General features: G+C 36.9%; 1 protein-coding gene across 1 annotated transcript in view; it reads left to right on the top strand.

Annotated features, from left to right (window-relative positions):
- Positions 1–16,632, top strand: part of CRIM1 (cysteine rich transmembrane BMP regulator 1) — a 202,716-nt gene that overhangs the window by 80,969 nt on the left and 105,115 nt on the right. Inside the window, exon 3 of the mRNA XM_069800536.1 lies at positions 8,837–9,079. Within this exon, the coding sequence (XP_069656637.1) occupies positions 8,837–9,079 (243 nt within the window). The remainder of the gene's footprint in view (positions 1–8,836; positions 9,080–16,632) is intronic.

The raw sequence follows: 16,632 nt of genomic DNA, 5'->3' as shown, positions 1-16,632 counted from the left end.
AGAAATGCTTTGAGCTGGGAGGTCTGAACCCAAATACAGCTACTGCCACAAAAAATATTGGTTTCATAGAACTTACCCTGCATCTAAATGCAAATGCATCTGACAAATCCTCACTGATTCTGTTAAAACCCTCTTTTTCGTAGACAACAGTTTGGGTTTAAAGCTTGACTGCAATTCTAGTGTGTGTGTTTGGTTTTGAATTACCACCTTTCTTTTTAATATTTTCAGTACAGGGAAGTAAAAAAATTCAGGAACTGGAATTATAATGTCCTAATAGCTTTGCTATCCAAGTGGGATTATTATCTCTCTTGGCTCTAGCTGTCTTGAGTGGCGTAACCCTTGTTCATGGGTCTTTGGTCCTTGCTTTGGCAAATCCATAGTGAATACCATGTTGCAAAGATGTGTATTGACAAGTGCATATTTAGTAAAATTTGTGTCTATGACTGTCTTTTTGTATGTGACTTTTTTTTAACCCCGGTTAGTTGCAGGCTGTTGCTGTTAAATTACAAGAAGATTAGGCTATAATATGGGTGAGACACGTTGCTCCACTGTGTAGTACGTAAAATCCAGAGTGCCAGAATGATGGAAAGCGAAGCAAAATTCATTTAAAAAACAGAATGGATTTTAAATAAAGTTCAGTTTTAGGTAAAAGGTCAGTCTCTAGTTCCTTTTTTTATTTGTAGTAGTTCATCCGTATACAGTACTGTGCATATTGTATGTGTAAGGGAATCTCATTTTTTAATCTACTATAACTGTCCTTTTGATTCTTGAAAATCCTTTTGGGTATTTTGCATTCCTATATCGATCCCTGTCTGTCTGACTGCTTCAGCTGGGTAATCATTTTTCTTGTTTATCCCTAATCCTTTTAATATTTCCTTCCTGCCACTGTATAACAGTACAGTATGCCTATTGTTTGGAATGTGTTTTAGTGACTACTGTAAGACTGTGCAGTAAAAATGGCTGTATTTTAGCCTAGATTTCACAAAACTGGTTTACAATGAAGCAAAAATGCAAAGCTGAACAACATGTGTCTTCAAAGCATGTATGCTGAGCTTAGTGCATCACTTTGCTTAGTCATACAAAATGTTCATCCTCGTGAACCATATTCTATTTTGAACTGCTCTGAAAAAAGAAATATTAAGCTAGCTATTTCAAAATGCTTCTTATTCTGTATTCTCCTTAGGCACCTGACAGAAAAGAAAAAAAAATTATTCTCTTTCTGTGTGTATACATATGTATATGAGTATCCATACCTGTACATATTAAAAACTTGTTTTTAAAGGAGCAGCTGTAGAACAGTTTCTCAGTGGAAGCGTTCAGACCCGAGTCTCTGATAGTTCTCTTCAGCCTTCTCCTTGGATGAAAACATTCTGTCCTTGTTTCTATGGTGACTGAGTAAAGGCATCTCTGGTCACACGAAGTTGTGACAAAATGATAAAAAGCCCTCCCTGAAAAGGTTTCCAGAAAAGCACAGATCTATTTTGTTCCACCTGGAGAATGAGAAGACCCGCCCGCCCCCATTGGGGCTGTTCTTCTCCATTTCTCCCACACTAGGTTATACCTTAAGATCCTTTTGCTGTGCTAACCAATGTTTCAACTGATTTGCTTTTCTCATTAACTAAACTTGGCATATACTTTCTCAGCGTGTCAAAGCAGAGCATGCAAACATAATGAAGGAAAAGAATTTGATACAGAGGTGAAAGCAAAGTTTTTAATTCTTCTTCAGGAACCATTTTTATTTCCATACTACTTTGGTACTAGCCAAGATGGGGGCGGGGGGGGGGGGGGTGTGTTTGTGTTTGGTTGGGTTTTGTTGCAACTGCTCTACTTTAACAAAACAAACAAACCCCCCCCCCCCCGAGATCTAGACTTCCTATATTCAGTGACTGTCTTAATAAAAACAGCTCTAACTAGTGGCCAGTTTGAGTGAGTATTGTATAAACCTTTCAGGAAGGTAAAGAACTTACCTTCTTTCAGAGAAAGCATTGGTTGCAACATGAAGACTTCAGAAACCTGCCATTTTATCTCCATTTCCTCATAATGACTTTGTAAGGTCATGGGAAACATAATTCTAAAAATACGTAGCAGCTTTTCATATGGAGAAACTTTGTGAAAGTTCTAGCTTTACGGCTGTTGCTTTATGACAGACTCTTTCTAATGTTAATAACAAAGAAAAAAAAAAAGAAATCCACATCTTGATTTCTTCTTTTTAGTCTGTCCTTTGAAGATTGCTCTCCTCCCCCTCATGCACTTTATAACAAATACACTGTGGTTGCAGTGAAAGGTCAGTTTGAATGTTACTACGCCTTGACTCCTGAGATGCTACAACTTTCCTGTGTGCTTCTGAGACAAAAATCATGAAGATGAGAAGTGTTTTTGAGACATCCCGACTTTTTAAATGAATGATCCCTGTCTTAATATTAAAGCACACAGTACTTTAACTTAGTCATTATTGTTCAGTTACACATTGTAACTTAGGTGGTTCAGTTATTCTTGGTAATTGTAGGGTGTCTTCTGTCATGTGCTTAGTAATGGCAGGTTCTTTTTGCAGGCTAATTGCAAAGTAACAGCAAATAAGCCTGAACCTTCAGACCTACAGAAAGTAAAGTTTGTCTTGAAATGCAAACCTGTGCAAATCTGGTACCAGTAGTAATTTATACCTAAAAATAGCACTGTCACTGGTAAACTGAATAATTTTATATTAAATGGGCTGTAAGGCTGCCTTTTAGAATAGATATGAAGTTTGTTTCCAAGGATAGGAGTCTTATTTTGAATTCATCAAAATGTCAATTTTTCCTGTTTGGATTGTGTTCAATTTATTAAAAATGCTATCTTTCCAGATACATTTCTGAATTTCTTGAGAAGATTGACTGGCTCAGAATAGATAGTTTGTAAAAGCTTGATTGATCCAGACTCTTCCTTTATCTCTGTAGAGATTCTTTGCTGGCTCAGGCTGGTGAGATGTCAGAGATACCAGAACGCTTCCAGCTTTGGTGGTTGATGAAAGGCTATGAAGAGAATGTGTCCCACAGAGAAACCTCATCGGCAAACCAACTGATAGTTTCTGTTCTTTGTGTAGTCATTTGAAATGCTGCTTTTTTGAACATTAAAGGCAATGTTTGCAGCCAACTAAGTTTTTCTGAGTGGGTTGAAGGTTATCTGTTCAGATTTAATTTATGAGAAGTTTGATGGATGCATCCTTGACAAGTAATTTTTCTCCTTGTTAATGGTTGCTTGTTTTAAAGGAGAGACTGAAATGTGATTAAGTTGTAAACGCTTTTTCCATTAACTGATTCTGTGAAAATCAAACAGCAAAAGTGTATACGACCCCTCACTTCATTAAATTAATTGGTGAGTTATATAAGCAAATTCTTACCTTGCTGAAACGGTCAACTTTTTAAATGAGACCTATCAGCTGCTTCAAGGGTAGAGGCAGAACAATGTTTTATAAAAATATATTTTAATTGATGTGGTAACTGTCCTGAGTACAAAGTCTTAATTGCAAAACCAGACGTCTGCTTTAACAAATAGTTTTACTGTCTTCTACATACAGTTAGCATTGTATGAAATTGGTCTTGTGAGGGAATCTACATTATAGATTAGGAGAGTGTGATGCACATGTATCTTCTTGCCATGTAATCTGTGTGTTAAGATGCTTCTTTATTCAGGAATAAGTATCTTGCATATTTGCTGTGCTAATTTATTTCATAGTAAGTCACATACGTAGTTCTCCCTTTCCTTGAAAAATCTTATATTTTAGGTCAATAAACTGCTTTGAAAATGAAGTTCTCCTGGTTTGGGGCACACATAGTAATTGTTTACATTCTATTTATTATCAAAATAAAGATAATAAAATGGGGTTTAAGTCCTGATACCGTGTTTGACTTTGAAGATGTTGGTTAGGAAGATCCTGATTTGTGTAATAGCAGCTTAAAACAACATCTGGAAGACAGATCAGTGCTTCACAGTGCATGTGTGTATTTGACAGAGAAGCAGTAGGTCATTGTTGTGAATCTACCTTGATGTATTGAGAAGCTGATTTGAAATAGTCCCTGTTTGGTGTATAAAAGGGGTAAAGTATCAGAAATATCCCTAGTGAGTGATTTCACAGTTGTTATCTGTGGAATGCAGCTTGCCATTGCCCTACCTTTCTGTCTTTTGACATAGTCTGTTGTATTTTTAATTATTCTGCTCTGACATGTTTTTTTATAGGGCTGGAAGTGTTTATTAGTAAAGGAAAAAAGAGCTATTAGCTGATTCCTCTTGTTTGATGAAATCTTAAATAGCTGTATGTAATGGAATTTAATCAGGAATCCTGCTAAAGCAGTGACTTTTATGGCTGTATTAATGTTTGTAATTTATTTTGAGAACAGATTTAATTTTGATGCCTTCTTTGATCAAGTAATGAAAAGGTAAACAAGTTTACTAAAATGAGTTGTAGAAATATGTCTCCTACAAACCTTTATCCCTGTAAACAGAGAAGATGGGTATGCTTGCTGTTTGCTGAGATAACAAGAAGAAAAACCTTGAAAGTTTTCTTAATGGTTTCTTAAAAGTAATGTCTTTTATTCAGGCTTGATATCAAAATGAGGAGCCCTTATCAGGTTTTACTGAACTGCAGTAAAACAGATCTCCCACCTTCTTATACTGCAGTGAGTGCTGGGCTCAGGACACCATTACGCTAGTGTGTGGTGCCAGCTGATTAAAGTTTTAACTAAAATATAGTAATGCTACACTGGGAGCTGCTGGATTTTCACGTTTTGGATAAAGATTATTTTCAGAAGTATGGTGTAGGGACTCTACAAGAAAACACTTTAAATACTGCCAATCACATATCATTTCAGCCACTTGCTCCTTTCCACAAAAGGAAAACCACATCTACATCAAGAACCAAATCGTGATGTAGTCTGCAGAAAGTTTCTTTACCTGCCCTTGATTCTGCTGCGGCCTGGAGTTAGGGAAGCTGAAGGGACAATTTTCTGTTGGCTGATCCAGCTTCAGTTGATACATTTGACTTTCCTGTTGCTCAGTTGCATTTGTATAGTGGGAAGGGAATGTTTTACCATGTACACAGTTTGAGATTATAATTTGGAAGCACAATATTTACACAAGTAGTTTGTTTGTTTTTTCAGGGCTATGAAGTATAAAAGTTATAGTGACACTGGATTAAAAAGAAAAACTTAAGTTTGATTTTTAAATATCTGCTGGTGTTATGTAACCTGGTATTAAAACACAAACATGTCTTTGCAAGGTGGTGGTTGTTTGGGTTTAAACCGTTTCCTCTGAAAGTGATGCTGGTTTTATTTAATCGTAGAGTCTTATTGTATTCTGTTACAGTTAACTACATTGAGCACAATACTCTAATGTGGAAAAGACTATCAAAGATAATAACTATGAAACACTGAGTGAACATTTCATACATAAGTACTTGTCATGGTTCTCTATTTTAAAATTCTCTTCTCTTCTGGTTGCGATGCTTCTTACATGCTGATAGTGACATATCCTTGTTTTCTTCATATTTTTCCTAGGTGATCTTATCAACTCCAACAGTAGGCTTTGCATTAGTCTTCAAAATAAATATATCTGGAGTCTTGAATAGTCTCAATCCCAACAGTTTGACGTGCATTTCTGACAAACCTTGTATTTCTGAAAATTGGCTTGAATTGGTCAAATACAAGTAGTCCTTAAGGAAACAGTTATCTTGATACAGATATGTATGTATGTAAATTAGTCAAGTAAAAAGTAGGTAAACTTTTTAAAATATGTATAATATGAAGTCTTTTTACAAGAAAGACTGCATGAGGATGGGATTATCTCTTAGTCATGGAAATCGGAAAATCACTGGATGTGTAATACTAAGGCAGATCAAGTAATGAACAGTATGAATTTAAGAGTTTATCATGAGCACGGACTTCAAGGGCTGCTACTGGACTCCCATCACTTCGCTGTGCGTGATTGAACAATATGCAGTGGAAAATGAAAAGATTTCTAAAAGCTAAAATGTCAAGCCTTTTATTATATCCATAAACTAAAGAAGATCAATAAAATACTCAAACTAGTATCTTATCTATTATTTGTACGCCTTTCTGCAGTGAACCTCTGTAACTGGTAATGTTCAGTCTGAACAATGTGTTTAATAAAGTAGATAAGAACCTAAACGTAAGGGTAGGTGTAAAAAAAATTGGTCTTACAAATGTTATTTAAAATTCTAGGCAAAGTACATATCTAGCCTAGGCTATTTTAAAGATAGATGGAAATAGTGGGGTTTTTAACTGTAAGAAAAGAGTTACGACGCTATCTAGTATCACATTTAAGTTAGTCATATCTGTTGCTTTTAAGAAAGAAGATAAAGTACTTGTACATGAAGGAAATATGTGTAATTATTTTTTGAATCTGTTTTGCTATATTTGCCAACTAAAATTGAGGCAAATGCTTATATTGGTGATTTCCTTTTGCAATTACTAATGGTAAGACCTACATTAATATTTTTCTAAGCACTTACATGTCTAGGCATTATATCCCTCAAAGTTTAAATGAAACTAAAGCACAGTTAGCAAATCAACCATGTAGATGAGCAATACTGCTTTGATTCTTCAATATGATCTAGAATTCCAAAGAATATACTAAAATTAAATGTAAAAATGATCCTCTGGGAAAAAAAAAATATTGCTGTTACTGACATTCAGTGTATGTTTGGAAGCAGAATTACACATTTGCTGTGTTGCTTTTAGTTCAAAAAACCCAAACACAATATCCAGTAACTTTAGTAACTCCAAAAGCAATGAGTTACTGTGAAATGTGTTCATCTGATTCGTGTCAATATAAACAATGCTAGGGCCGCATTATAAAATGTGACCCTCACTGTCTTTAACCATTTTGTTGGTCCTGCTATAACCGCAGGCCGGGAAGAGAAAACCGGCTTTGTTGTTAACTGCACAAGTGTTGAACAAGAGATCCTAAGGGAAAACTGAGGCATTTAGGTGTATAGTTAGCCTCAGAGATTGCAGTACTTGGAATCTTGATGGGCCGTTTTGTTGTATGCATTTGTTGAGGGGGAGGTGTCTGTTGTGAACTTGTTTGGGTTCTGGTGACCGCAGCTGGTGCTGTGCAAGGTGTCAACAGTTACACAGGATGTCTGCTGTCTGGCGAACGGTGGGGAGCCCGGTCAGAGATAAGTTTCTAGGCACCCACGCAACCAGGAGATGGAGAAGGACATGCCTAGTATGTAACAAATGTTAGATTATAAAAGAAGCTGTTTTGTTTTTCACAGCGCGCGTCTTGGTAGAGCAGAAGCTCCCAGCGCGCCCAGCGCTGTTTGCTTGCCTTTATTCATTTAATAAATTGTTAACTTTGATTGGAATCCTGTTTGAGACAAAATTCATTTATCACAGTTACTAAAATCTTGGAGAAGATATTCTTGACTTTTTATCAGAGATGCTCATACTTGTTACATCTTATTCAATCATTGGAATTATCACTAGAGATTAATTTTTAAAATGGCGGTAGCTTAAACATCAGATTAATAAAGTTAGTGTTGTTTTTACTTGTTTCTACTATTCTGCATCTAACTTTAGTGACAACAAGCAAACTAGTTGATTAATTTTGTAGGGGTAAGAGTGACATTTGTAGTAGAACCATCTAGTTTGCAAACTTGCAAATAACCAAGGAGTGGTACAGTTTATAAATTCAGGTCTTCGTTTTCTATTGTTGTGGTGTTTTTTCTGGTCAGGTCCGGGAAGCCTTCCTGTGTTGCCTCCAAACACTTAAGTCACTATGTCCTATTGACCTGAAGATACTGCTCTTCTGAGTTTCTTGAGTCCACCTGTTTTTTAACAGGGCTCGGGTAGTATGGAGCAAAGTGAGACCCACTTGGATATGAGCACGTTTCTCACTGTTAGCATTATGGAGTAAATTGGTCATGGGAGTGGTCTCTTTTTTCCCAGTCTGGCTTAGTCATTGGAGGGCATGACACAACATTTTTGCCAGAATTAAGATTTGTGGTTTTGAGAATGGGGAATCTTGACTTATTTTCCAGGCTTTGGAAGAGTGTTACCTAGTTGTCCAAGAATCTTCTTCTATCTCTTGATTCTCTCTTTGTCTTATCTCAGTGTTTGCCCAGCTTGTCACCATTCCCACCGACTTGTTGACCTTACTCCTCATATTCCTTTTCTTATTGCTACATGCCTGCAGCCAGCACCTCAAGCCTCTCATGTCTGTAACCAGTGCTAGTCAAACCTCTTCTCTTCTACTATTCAAGCCACTGAAGTACATAGGAACAACACTTTTAATGTGACCATTGGGAGTGTGTACAAGAATAATCCTCTTCTGCTAATGTATGAACTCTCCAAATATGTTAGCTGTTGAACTTTTAACCAGCTTTTTGAATATGTGAAATTTCAGTTCAGGTCATTCAAGTTTAATAAATCAATCAGTTAAAATCAGTTGCTCATAATGGAAAGTCTTAAGAAACTGAAGGTGTAGGTGTGAACATCATGGCTGTGCATGATATGACAAGTTGTTTCTTAATGTCATGGCCAAATGTGTAGCTTCACAGCTGTTTTTTGGTGCTGTGTGGGTTCAGCAGTCACGCACATTGCACAAATTAGAACTTTTGTAAAATATTTCATAACACATCTGCCATCTTGCAATTACGAAGATATTTTTTTTACGCTTATTCCGTAATTTTTGCTAAACAGTTCAGCAGCAGCAATTTCCTTTTCTTTTTATTGTTTTGGGGGGAGGGAGAAGAAAGGGAGCTTTATCTGAGCTCATCGTTACAGCTTCAGTACAGTGTTTTACTGACATTTATGGCATGCTGATTTTCTCTCCCTTTCAGAAGAGAAACCTGATTGCTCCAAGGCCCGCTGTGAAGTCCAGTTTTCTCCTCGCTGTCCAGAAGATTCCATCTTGATTGAAGGCTATGCTCCTCCTGGTGAATGCTGTCCACTCCCGAGCCGTTGTGTGTGTAATCCTGCAGGCTGCTTGAGGAAGGTTTGCCAGCCTGGCTATTTGAACATTTTGGTTTCTAAGGCATCAGGAAAGCCAGGGGAATGCTGTGATCTCTATGAATGTAAACCAGGTAAAAGTGGACGTGATGGGGTTTTTTTCATTTTTTGATTTTTTTTCTGTCTGACAAGCACAATAACCTATATAATTCCATCTAATAAAGCCTATATAGTCTCTAAATTCTTCTGATTCTTCTTCAAAATTAAAATGATTATATGTGGGCAATACCCATTCAAAAAGAAAAACCTATGATAAATTTTACTTTCTTTTTTCCTTCAGACATTAATTTAAACTGAGCAACAAGGGAGAAGTAGCCTAGTAAGAATATTGCATTTCTGTGGATGCTACTAGTAAAAGTGACATACTTAATATACTGATTAGATTATATAAAGGATTTTCATAGTAGGAGTATATTGTGCATGAGCAGGGAATTAAGGTTTCTGTCTTAAGATTTCTCTAGATTACAAAATGATGACCCTTAAAAACTGCAGAGCAAAAGGATTGTGGAGGAGCATAGTGAAAGACTTAACAACATTTTCAGTATTTACCCATTTTCCATTTCATAAGAACACAAATCACTCTTTCTTGTGATTTATTATTCTTGGTGAGGTGAAAGTTGTAATTCACCCTTCTTTTTAACCAGGCTTTGGTAAAGACGAATAATAAAAATAGAGGGATGAAAGCAGGCATGTAAAATTGTATAATCCAAAATCTTACATGCAAACAGGTTCAAGTATGCTTAGGCTGTGCCTTTCCTATGCTTGTTTAACATTTTCTTAAATCCTCCACAGAAGAAGACTGTACAGTCTCTGTATCTTCTAGTGCTTTTCTTTGTGTTTTCCTAATATCCAATGCAAAGCTGCCTGTGTGGAGATCTAAGCAAACTTTTTCATTCTCTGTCCTGGGTAGTTGGTGAACAAGTCTTTATAATTTTTGCTCTGGAACATTTTGTCAACCTTAGTCTTCTTTCATCTAGAATTAGCTGTAATTTCTTAGGGCATAGTTTCCTTGGACGCCTTCCTGGTTATGTCACCCCTCTGTAAGTTTTCTTAAGTTTATCCACGTCTTTAGTCTGCTTTTGGACACCACATTTTACTGTTTTCAGTGAGTCTTCATCAGCACTAAATACTGTGGAATAATTACTTTGTCTTTCATGCAAAATTCTAAATAAAAGCTGACTCTTTTGCAGGAGTTATATTTAGTTTGTGAAGTGCTGTGATCCCAAGATCTTTCTGTAGCATGACTGTTACTGAACCACTGTATTTGTACATTTTAATTCTTCCTACATATACTTCAGGTGTACCTTTACTGAATTTTATCGTGCTGACTTTGGTTTATTTATTTATATATCAAAATAAATGTTAACTCTGATCATGTCATCCCGACTGTTATTTGCATTCCCGTCCTTTAGTTTGCAAATAACTCAGTCTAAACTTACCTTTGTAGGTTATTTCTGGAAGGTTGTTTTCAGCTTGTTAGTATTACAAAATCTTCAAATTGAGTATGTGATTATTTACTGCGTTAGTGGATTTATGTAACTGTGTATGTTGTTTTCTGAAGTAGTTTGTATTTTTTGTTGTAGCAAGTTAAGAGGTGAAGGTACATGCGACTGGGAAAATGAAGATGCATGTTAGGAGGGTAGAAGAGCAGAGGCTTTGAAGAGATTGGGGGTGGAGACTTATGGAATTTAAGGGAAGTGTAGAGCTTTGCAATGGGGGTCAGAAACTGAGAGGCTAAAGGAAAGCAGAGACTTCTTCCCTACCTTGGGAGATGATGAAAGTGTATTTCTTAGGCAGTGGCTACGAGGCTGAGGAGTGTAGGTGGGTACTCTTGTGCATCCCGGCAGTGATAGGTGGTGAAAGATGTAATCGCTAAACTACAAACTACAGAGTAAGCGGGGCCCATACTTGTTGCAGTGCCTCGGCTTTAGGGAAGAAAAAGGGAGTGCTATTAATATGGAATTATTAGCCACTACATAGCCTAATTTTTGTCAAGTTAGACTTTAGTGGCTGTTCAAGGTGACTTTTATAACTTTGGTCTAGACGTTTCTTTCGTTTGCTGTTTGACATAGTGGGAAGATCACAAAAGAAAAACAAGCCAACACAAGACTGGAAGACAGGGAAAGGAGTAGCTGAATGTTAATAAATCTTAGTAGAGTACAAATTACTTAACACAGAAGAATTTATTTTTTTTTGAAATGGCAAGTCTTTGCAAATCTGAATTTTTTTCAGTTTTCAAAGGAACCTCATTTTCAAAGAGTATAAACTGTACTTGTATAGACAACATAATTTGTGCTTGATATACAAAGAAAATTAGAGACTGAATAAATACTGAAATCTTTTGTTTGTTTGTTTCCCTCTTTGTAGAAAGTTTAGAGATTTTGTTTGTAAATTTGCAAGTCAGCATGAACCCTGCTGATTTTTTCCATCCAAATTTTTCCATCATGTTCACCACTGTCTGTGGTTTTAAATAAATTTCTTTGTTTAAGAACAGGCAATGGAATATCTTGTTTTATTAGGATTGTATATTTATATTCATAGGCTTATAGAATTATAGAATAATTTAGGTTGGAAGGCTAGATGACTCTGGAGGTAATCTAGTCCATCCTGCCTCTCCTGCACTTTTTTTATGCCATTTATTCTCTGTATATATACATGAACTACTTTATATGTAGTAGCACATAACTGTTTTCATGTATGTATGAACATTATGTGAATTATCTTTGTGGATTTGCTGAAATAGTGGTCATAATGTGAAGTCAGAGAATGTTCCTTACATGACAGGAATATTTATTCAGCACATGGTAAGCCTGATAATAAACCTTGTGTCTTCAAAGTTTGACTTGGTAACCTGAAGAGTTGTAGGAAAGAAGAGTTGGAGAACTGAACTAGCAGTGCTCTGTTTCATGTTTCCTCTGTTTTTAATGTTGCTGAAAAAAAAATGGGATAATGGACAGTATAAGGGCTGGTAGATAAGTGTTCATGCAGAGTTTCTTATGGGTCTAATGTCACTAGTTTTACTGAATGGTGTCAGCATGTCTATGGAGTTTACATGTCAAATAGAGAAAACTGTTTTCCATACTTTGCTACAGACCTGAAAACTTTAGTTCTGTGAGTGCTGCTGCCAGAATCCTGTTCCTGCACCTCTGTGTCTGCTTAACCAGTCTTTATAGGGGTTTTGCACCAGCAAAGGCCTTCTGGTGGAAACAAATTGACAGAAGGTGGGAGGACTGCTTCCTTTGATAGCAGTGCTGCCTTATGCCAATATAAAGTGTTTGCGCAATCAAAGCATAAAATGTGTTTATTTCTGTTCCTTAAATAAGATGTCACTGCTCTCCAGTTTACAGTGGCATTTGAGTTTGGAGCCTTCTGCTGAGAACTGCATATGTTCAAATACTGTGGTTGGCAACTGAGTTGCTGAAAGGAAAATAGGAAGTGTTTCCTTAACACTAAATGCTAGAATAAAAATAAAATCTTTCATTTTGTGATCCACTTTCTCTTCTACCTCTTTTACTTTAGGAATGCAATGATTAAAGGCATTGGCATTCAGTTAAAATTAACAGTGAAGAAACTTAGTAGCTTAGTCATACCTGTGTATTAACCTCCGGATTGATTTGTATTGAAGTTCTTACCCGTTGCTCCACCAAGCATCTCCCCACAGTTGTACCTACTGAGAACAAGTATGTCGTGTCCCTTTTGTTTCGCTGTGGTTGCTAAGCTCAGAGGTGAGATAACACTGGTTTGGCGTCATAAGCAACCTGCTTTGTTCCTACGAGCTGTGTGTAACTGGCCTTTCATGAGCAGTGAATTAACTGAATGAGCAATGAATTTCATTTTAAGCTGGGAGTTACAGTTCTTAAAAAGTATTCTCAAAAGTAAGGGTTTTTTTCTTAAAGATAGTTTGAATGAATGGTCTCAAATGGAGCTGCATAATGTTTTAACAGTAAAAATAAAAAGAACCTGAATCAAAATTTGTGGGAGTATATGTGCCTCTTTTGCTAAGAAGCTAAAACAGTATGAGCAATGATGTTTTTAAAATCATGGTTGTTTATTTAAAGATGAACTTAAAATCTAACCTAAAAGGTATTTTGCTGAAGTTGTGATAGGAACTCTAGCTGCCACTTCTGAATAAAGAAAGGTAAATAGTTTACTTTGGCAGTTATCTGACAGATGTTTGTTGTACCTTTATTGATAACTTTGTTATTGTTGTATATGGTGAGATGGGGAGTGTCATCTCTTAGTTTCTGACATCCTTGAGAAAGCATTGGGAAATGTCTGTCATACTAGACAGAACCTCTGTTGAAAAGACCACTCATTTGTCATTCTTCTAGCAGTCTTTCTGGCAGAGCTTTCATACACGCACCTTCTCCAGCACCCCTGCATGGCTTGAAAATTACTCTTACTGAAATGGAGGGGTTTTTTTCTGGTACCAAATCTTGTTTTAAACACAATTTTAAAGAGAGTGTTATTGTTTGGCTTATTTCTTTGGGGAATTCTGTGCAGTCAGGGCTTGATGGAAAGTCTGAGATCAGCAGCAAAATTTAGTAGGTAGCGTGTAATGATGCACAGGGAAGTAACTTGTGGTCCACCCTGGTACAGCTTCAGCTTTGAAAATCAGGTCTGGAATTTTTACAGTCTTGCACCAAGGACAAGGGTCAGCAAAATCAAGTTTTTGTACATAGTTGAGAGAAACAGGATTATATAATCTCTTTTTATTCTCTGTTGCTTATAGAAATAGTACATGTTTTATTGGATGCTTTGTAGAAACTGATGTTGGGAGGTCTTAAGAGATGAGATTGGGAAAGGACTGGAGAAAATGAGTGGGGAAGAATTATAGATACGTTTCTAATTGAGCTAGAGAAATGGCTTATAAGTTGACAATGATGGTGAGGGAGGAAAAAGAAAATCAGCAAATGCAGGGGTCCATGTTGGGAAATACCTGCGATAGGGGAGTTAAGGAAGTGATTCAGACAGTGATACAATTGTATTGAAAGTCCAGGAACGCCATCTGTTCTGGTTGTATTTAATACATTCTGAAGTGTGAAGGAATGTGAAAAGGATGATGCACTGTCATGGAGAGACACTTTCATGCTTTCTTTCTCCTTCTCCCAGAGCAGAAAGTGTAAATACCATTACCTGATGTAGTAGTGTTGCGTTGCATTATTCATGAGGGATCAGAAATGCATCTGAACTGAAAGCAAAGGGTGTTGTGTGATGCTTCTTAGCTGCTGTAGAAGCAAACTGTGTACCCTTGTACTGGACCCTCAGAAAGCTGTGACTTCTGGAAAAATATGAAGTCTTTCCTGTGCTGAGCCACTGTGTTGCATCAGAGATGCAAATACTGCCTTGATCCTGGACCTTTAGATGCATAGGTAGCTATTCAGATCTTGCCCCTAAACTGTACATACTATTTGTTGAAAAGCCAGCATAATATTTAAAGGTGAAACTTAATATGCTTGTGTTAATGTATTCTACTATAAAGTCATTTTCACCTAGGTATTAACAGCCTCATGATCAGAGACCTTTGGTTTTGTAGTCTACAAAGGAGGTTGTAGATTAACGCAGCTATGTCAGGGTCTGCAATCATGGTAGGGTTTCTGCTACATTCTTGTAGAAAAATTAGTAACTCTCAGATGCTACGGTATACAAATTCACTGCGTGAGAAAGTTCCTGAAGACTTGTAAGCAAAGGTTGATCAGGTGCATCTTTACTAATAGGAAATTGCAGCGTGTTTGAGTTCTGGAAGATATATATTTGTCGAACTATATATGTAAAGCTTAAAGTTTCTACGATAGGCAAAAATAATTTTATTTAGACAGGATTTTAATTGTTTTTAGTTCATAATAAAATATATAATAACAGCTTGTAATAAACCTGTTCATGAAAAGGTCACTTTGTAATTATTGGAGTCAGAGTAAGATGTGAAAACAAAAGCAGTATTTCAGTGGCAAATGTTTTCAGTCTTATTTTTTAAGATGGTAGTACAGCTAATCTGGGGGATATCACTTTAAGTAATGAAGAATCCGATTACAGACTGTGCTGTAACCTTACAATATTTTCAGGTTATCTGGAAGTTTGGTTCAATGCTTTTTTGAGTTTGAGAAACCCATTTAAATCTGAAAAAAAGTAGGAACTTTTTCCTTCTTCAAATATCCTTCATCCCTTATCTCTCCATCTCTCTCTCCTGTGAGGAAGGGCTTGAGAGAGCTGGGACTGTTCAGCCTGGACAAGAGAAGCTCAGGGCGGATCTCTGCAATGTATATAAATACCTGAAGGGAGGGTGTAAAGAAGACGGAGCCAGACTCTTTTCAGTGGAGCCCAGTGATAGGGCAAGAAGCAATGGGCACAAACTGAAAGACAGGGGCTTCCCTCTGAACATCAGGAAACACTTTTTCACCGTGAGGTTGACGGAGCACTGGCATGCGTTGCCCAGAGAGGTGGTGGGGTCTCCATCCTTGGAGATGCTCAGAAGTCATCTAAACACAGTCCTGGGCAACCAGATCTATGTGGCCTGTCTTGGGAAGGGGATTGGACCAGATGACCTCCAGAGGTCCCGTTCCATGATGAATATTGTAATAATAAAAATCTCCCAATTTGGAGAGAAGTCTGGGGTGCAGTATGAGTGTGGATTATAAAATTCTGCAGGTGGTGGATGAGCTCAGTGCATACCCTTTGTTCACCAAATCCTACTAATCCTTACAAGAATTGGAGGGCGCTCTGGTACTAGTAAGAGATCAGGATAAAATAAATAGAAATGGGTAAGTCAAATAGGGGAACCACTGAGTGACTACAGCTGCTTAATTACATGAGAATTTTCTATTTGAATGCACTTGCTTTGGCGTTTGTTTGTAATTTTTCTCAGGTTTGTGCTTTTTTTAATAAAGAAGGACTGTTTGGGCTGCTTTTCAGTGTTAGTGAGCCATGGACTAGCACACTATAGCCACTGGAAAGAATTTGAACTACTTAAGAAGAAAGAGCACCTTACTTGAGACATGGTGGCGTGATGAGGGAATTTCCTTGTGTTTTTTTTTCTTTCGTTGTCATTGCTGATATATGGAAAGATAGACACAGAAATAGCTGTGCAGTAGCAGCTTATTGCTAGAACTTGTTGGCTGTTTTTTCCCAGACTGCTTACCTGGGGAGAAGGCGGAGGGGACCTTGAATCCAGGGAGGTAGAAAGGTTAGTAGTTTAATTTCAGGAAACTGGACATTGGTAGTTACTTGGTACAACAGAATCATGCAAATTGTATTGGTCGCGTTGGGCCATACTGACAAGCTCACGATTCTCAATGCCTGTTGTGATAATGGAGGAACTAGATGTATATTTCTTACAGAAGAGCTGTCTCAAATGTGTTATTTGTTAATAAAATGGAACATAAAACTCTACTTTTTTTTCAAGTGAAATATTATGAAATTAAGTATTCCTGTCTTAAAGGCAAACAGGTATATTTGTGTGTTTACGAAGAGAGATAAAAGTTAATTCGATGATTGCTACTGTCAAGATGAGTAACTGGAATCTTTTTATTTAACTTTAGTAACTTTCTGCATTGCTCCACAAAATGGGCTTTTATTAAATTTGTGCATTTCTCGGTGAGAACTTCTTGAACTTGTCAGGTTGCTTTTATTT

Source organism: Haliaeetus albicilla, chromosome 13, assembly GCF_947461875.1.
Source record: "Haliaeetus albicilla chromosome 13, bHalAlb1.1, whole genome shotgun sequence".
Classification (NCBI taxonomy): domain Eukaryota; kingdom Metazoa; phylum Chordata; class Aves; order Accipitriformes; family Accipitridae; genus Haliaeetus; species Haliaeetus albicilla.
This window is presented reverse-complemented; position numbering and strand designations above follow the sequence as displayed.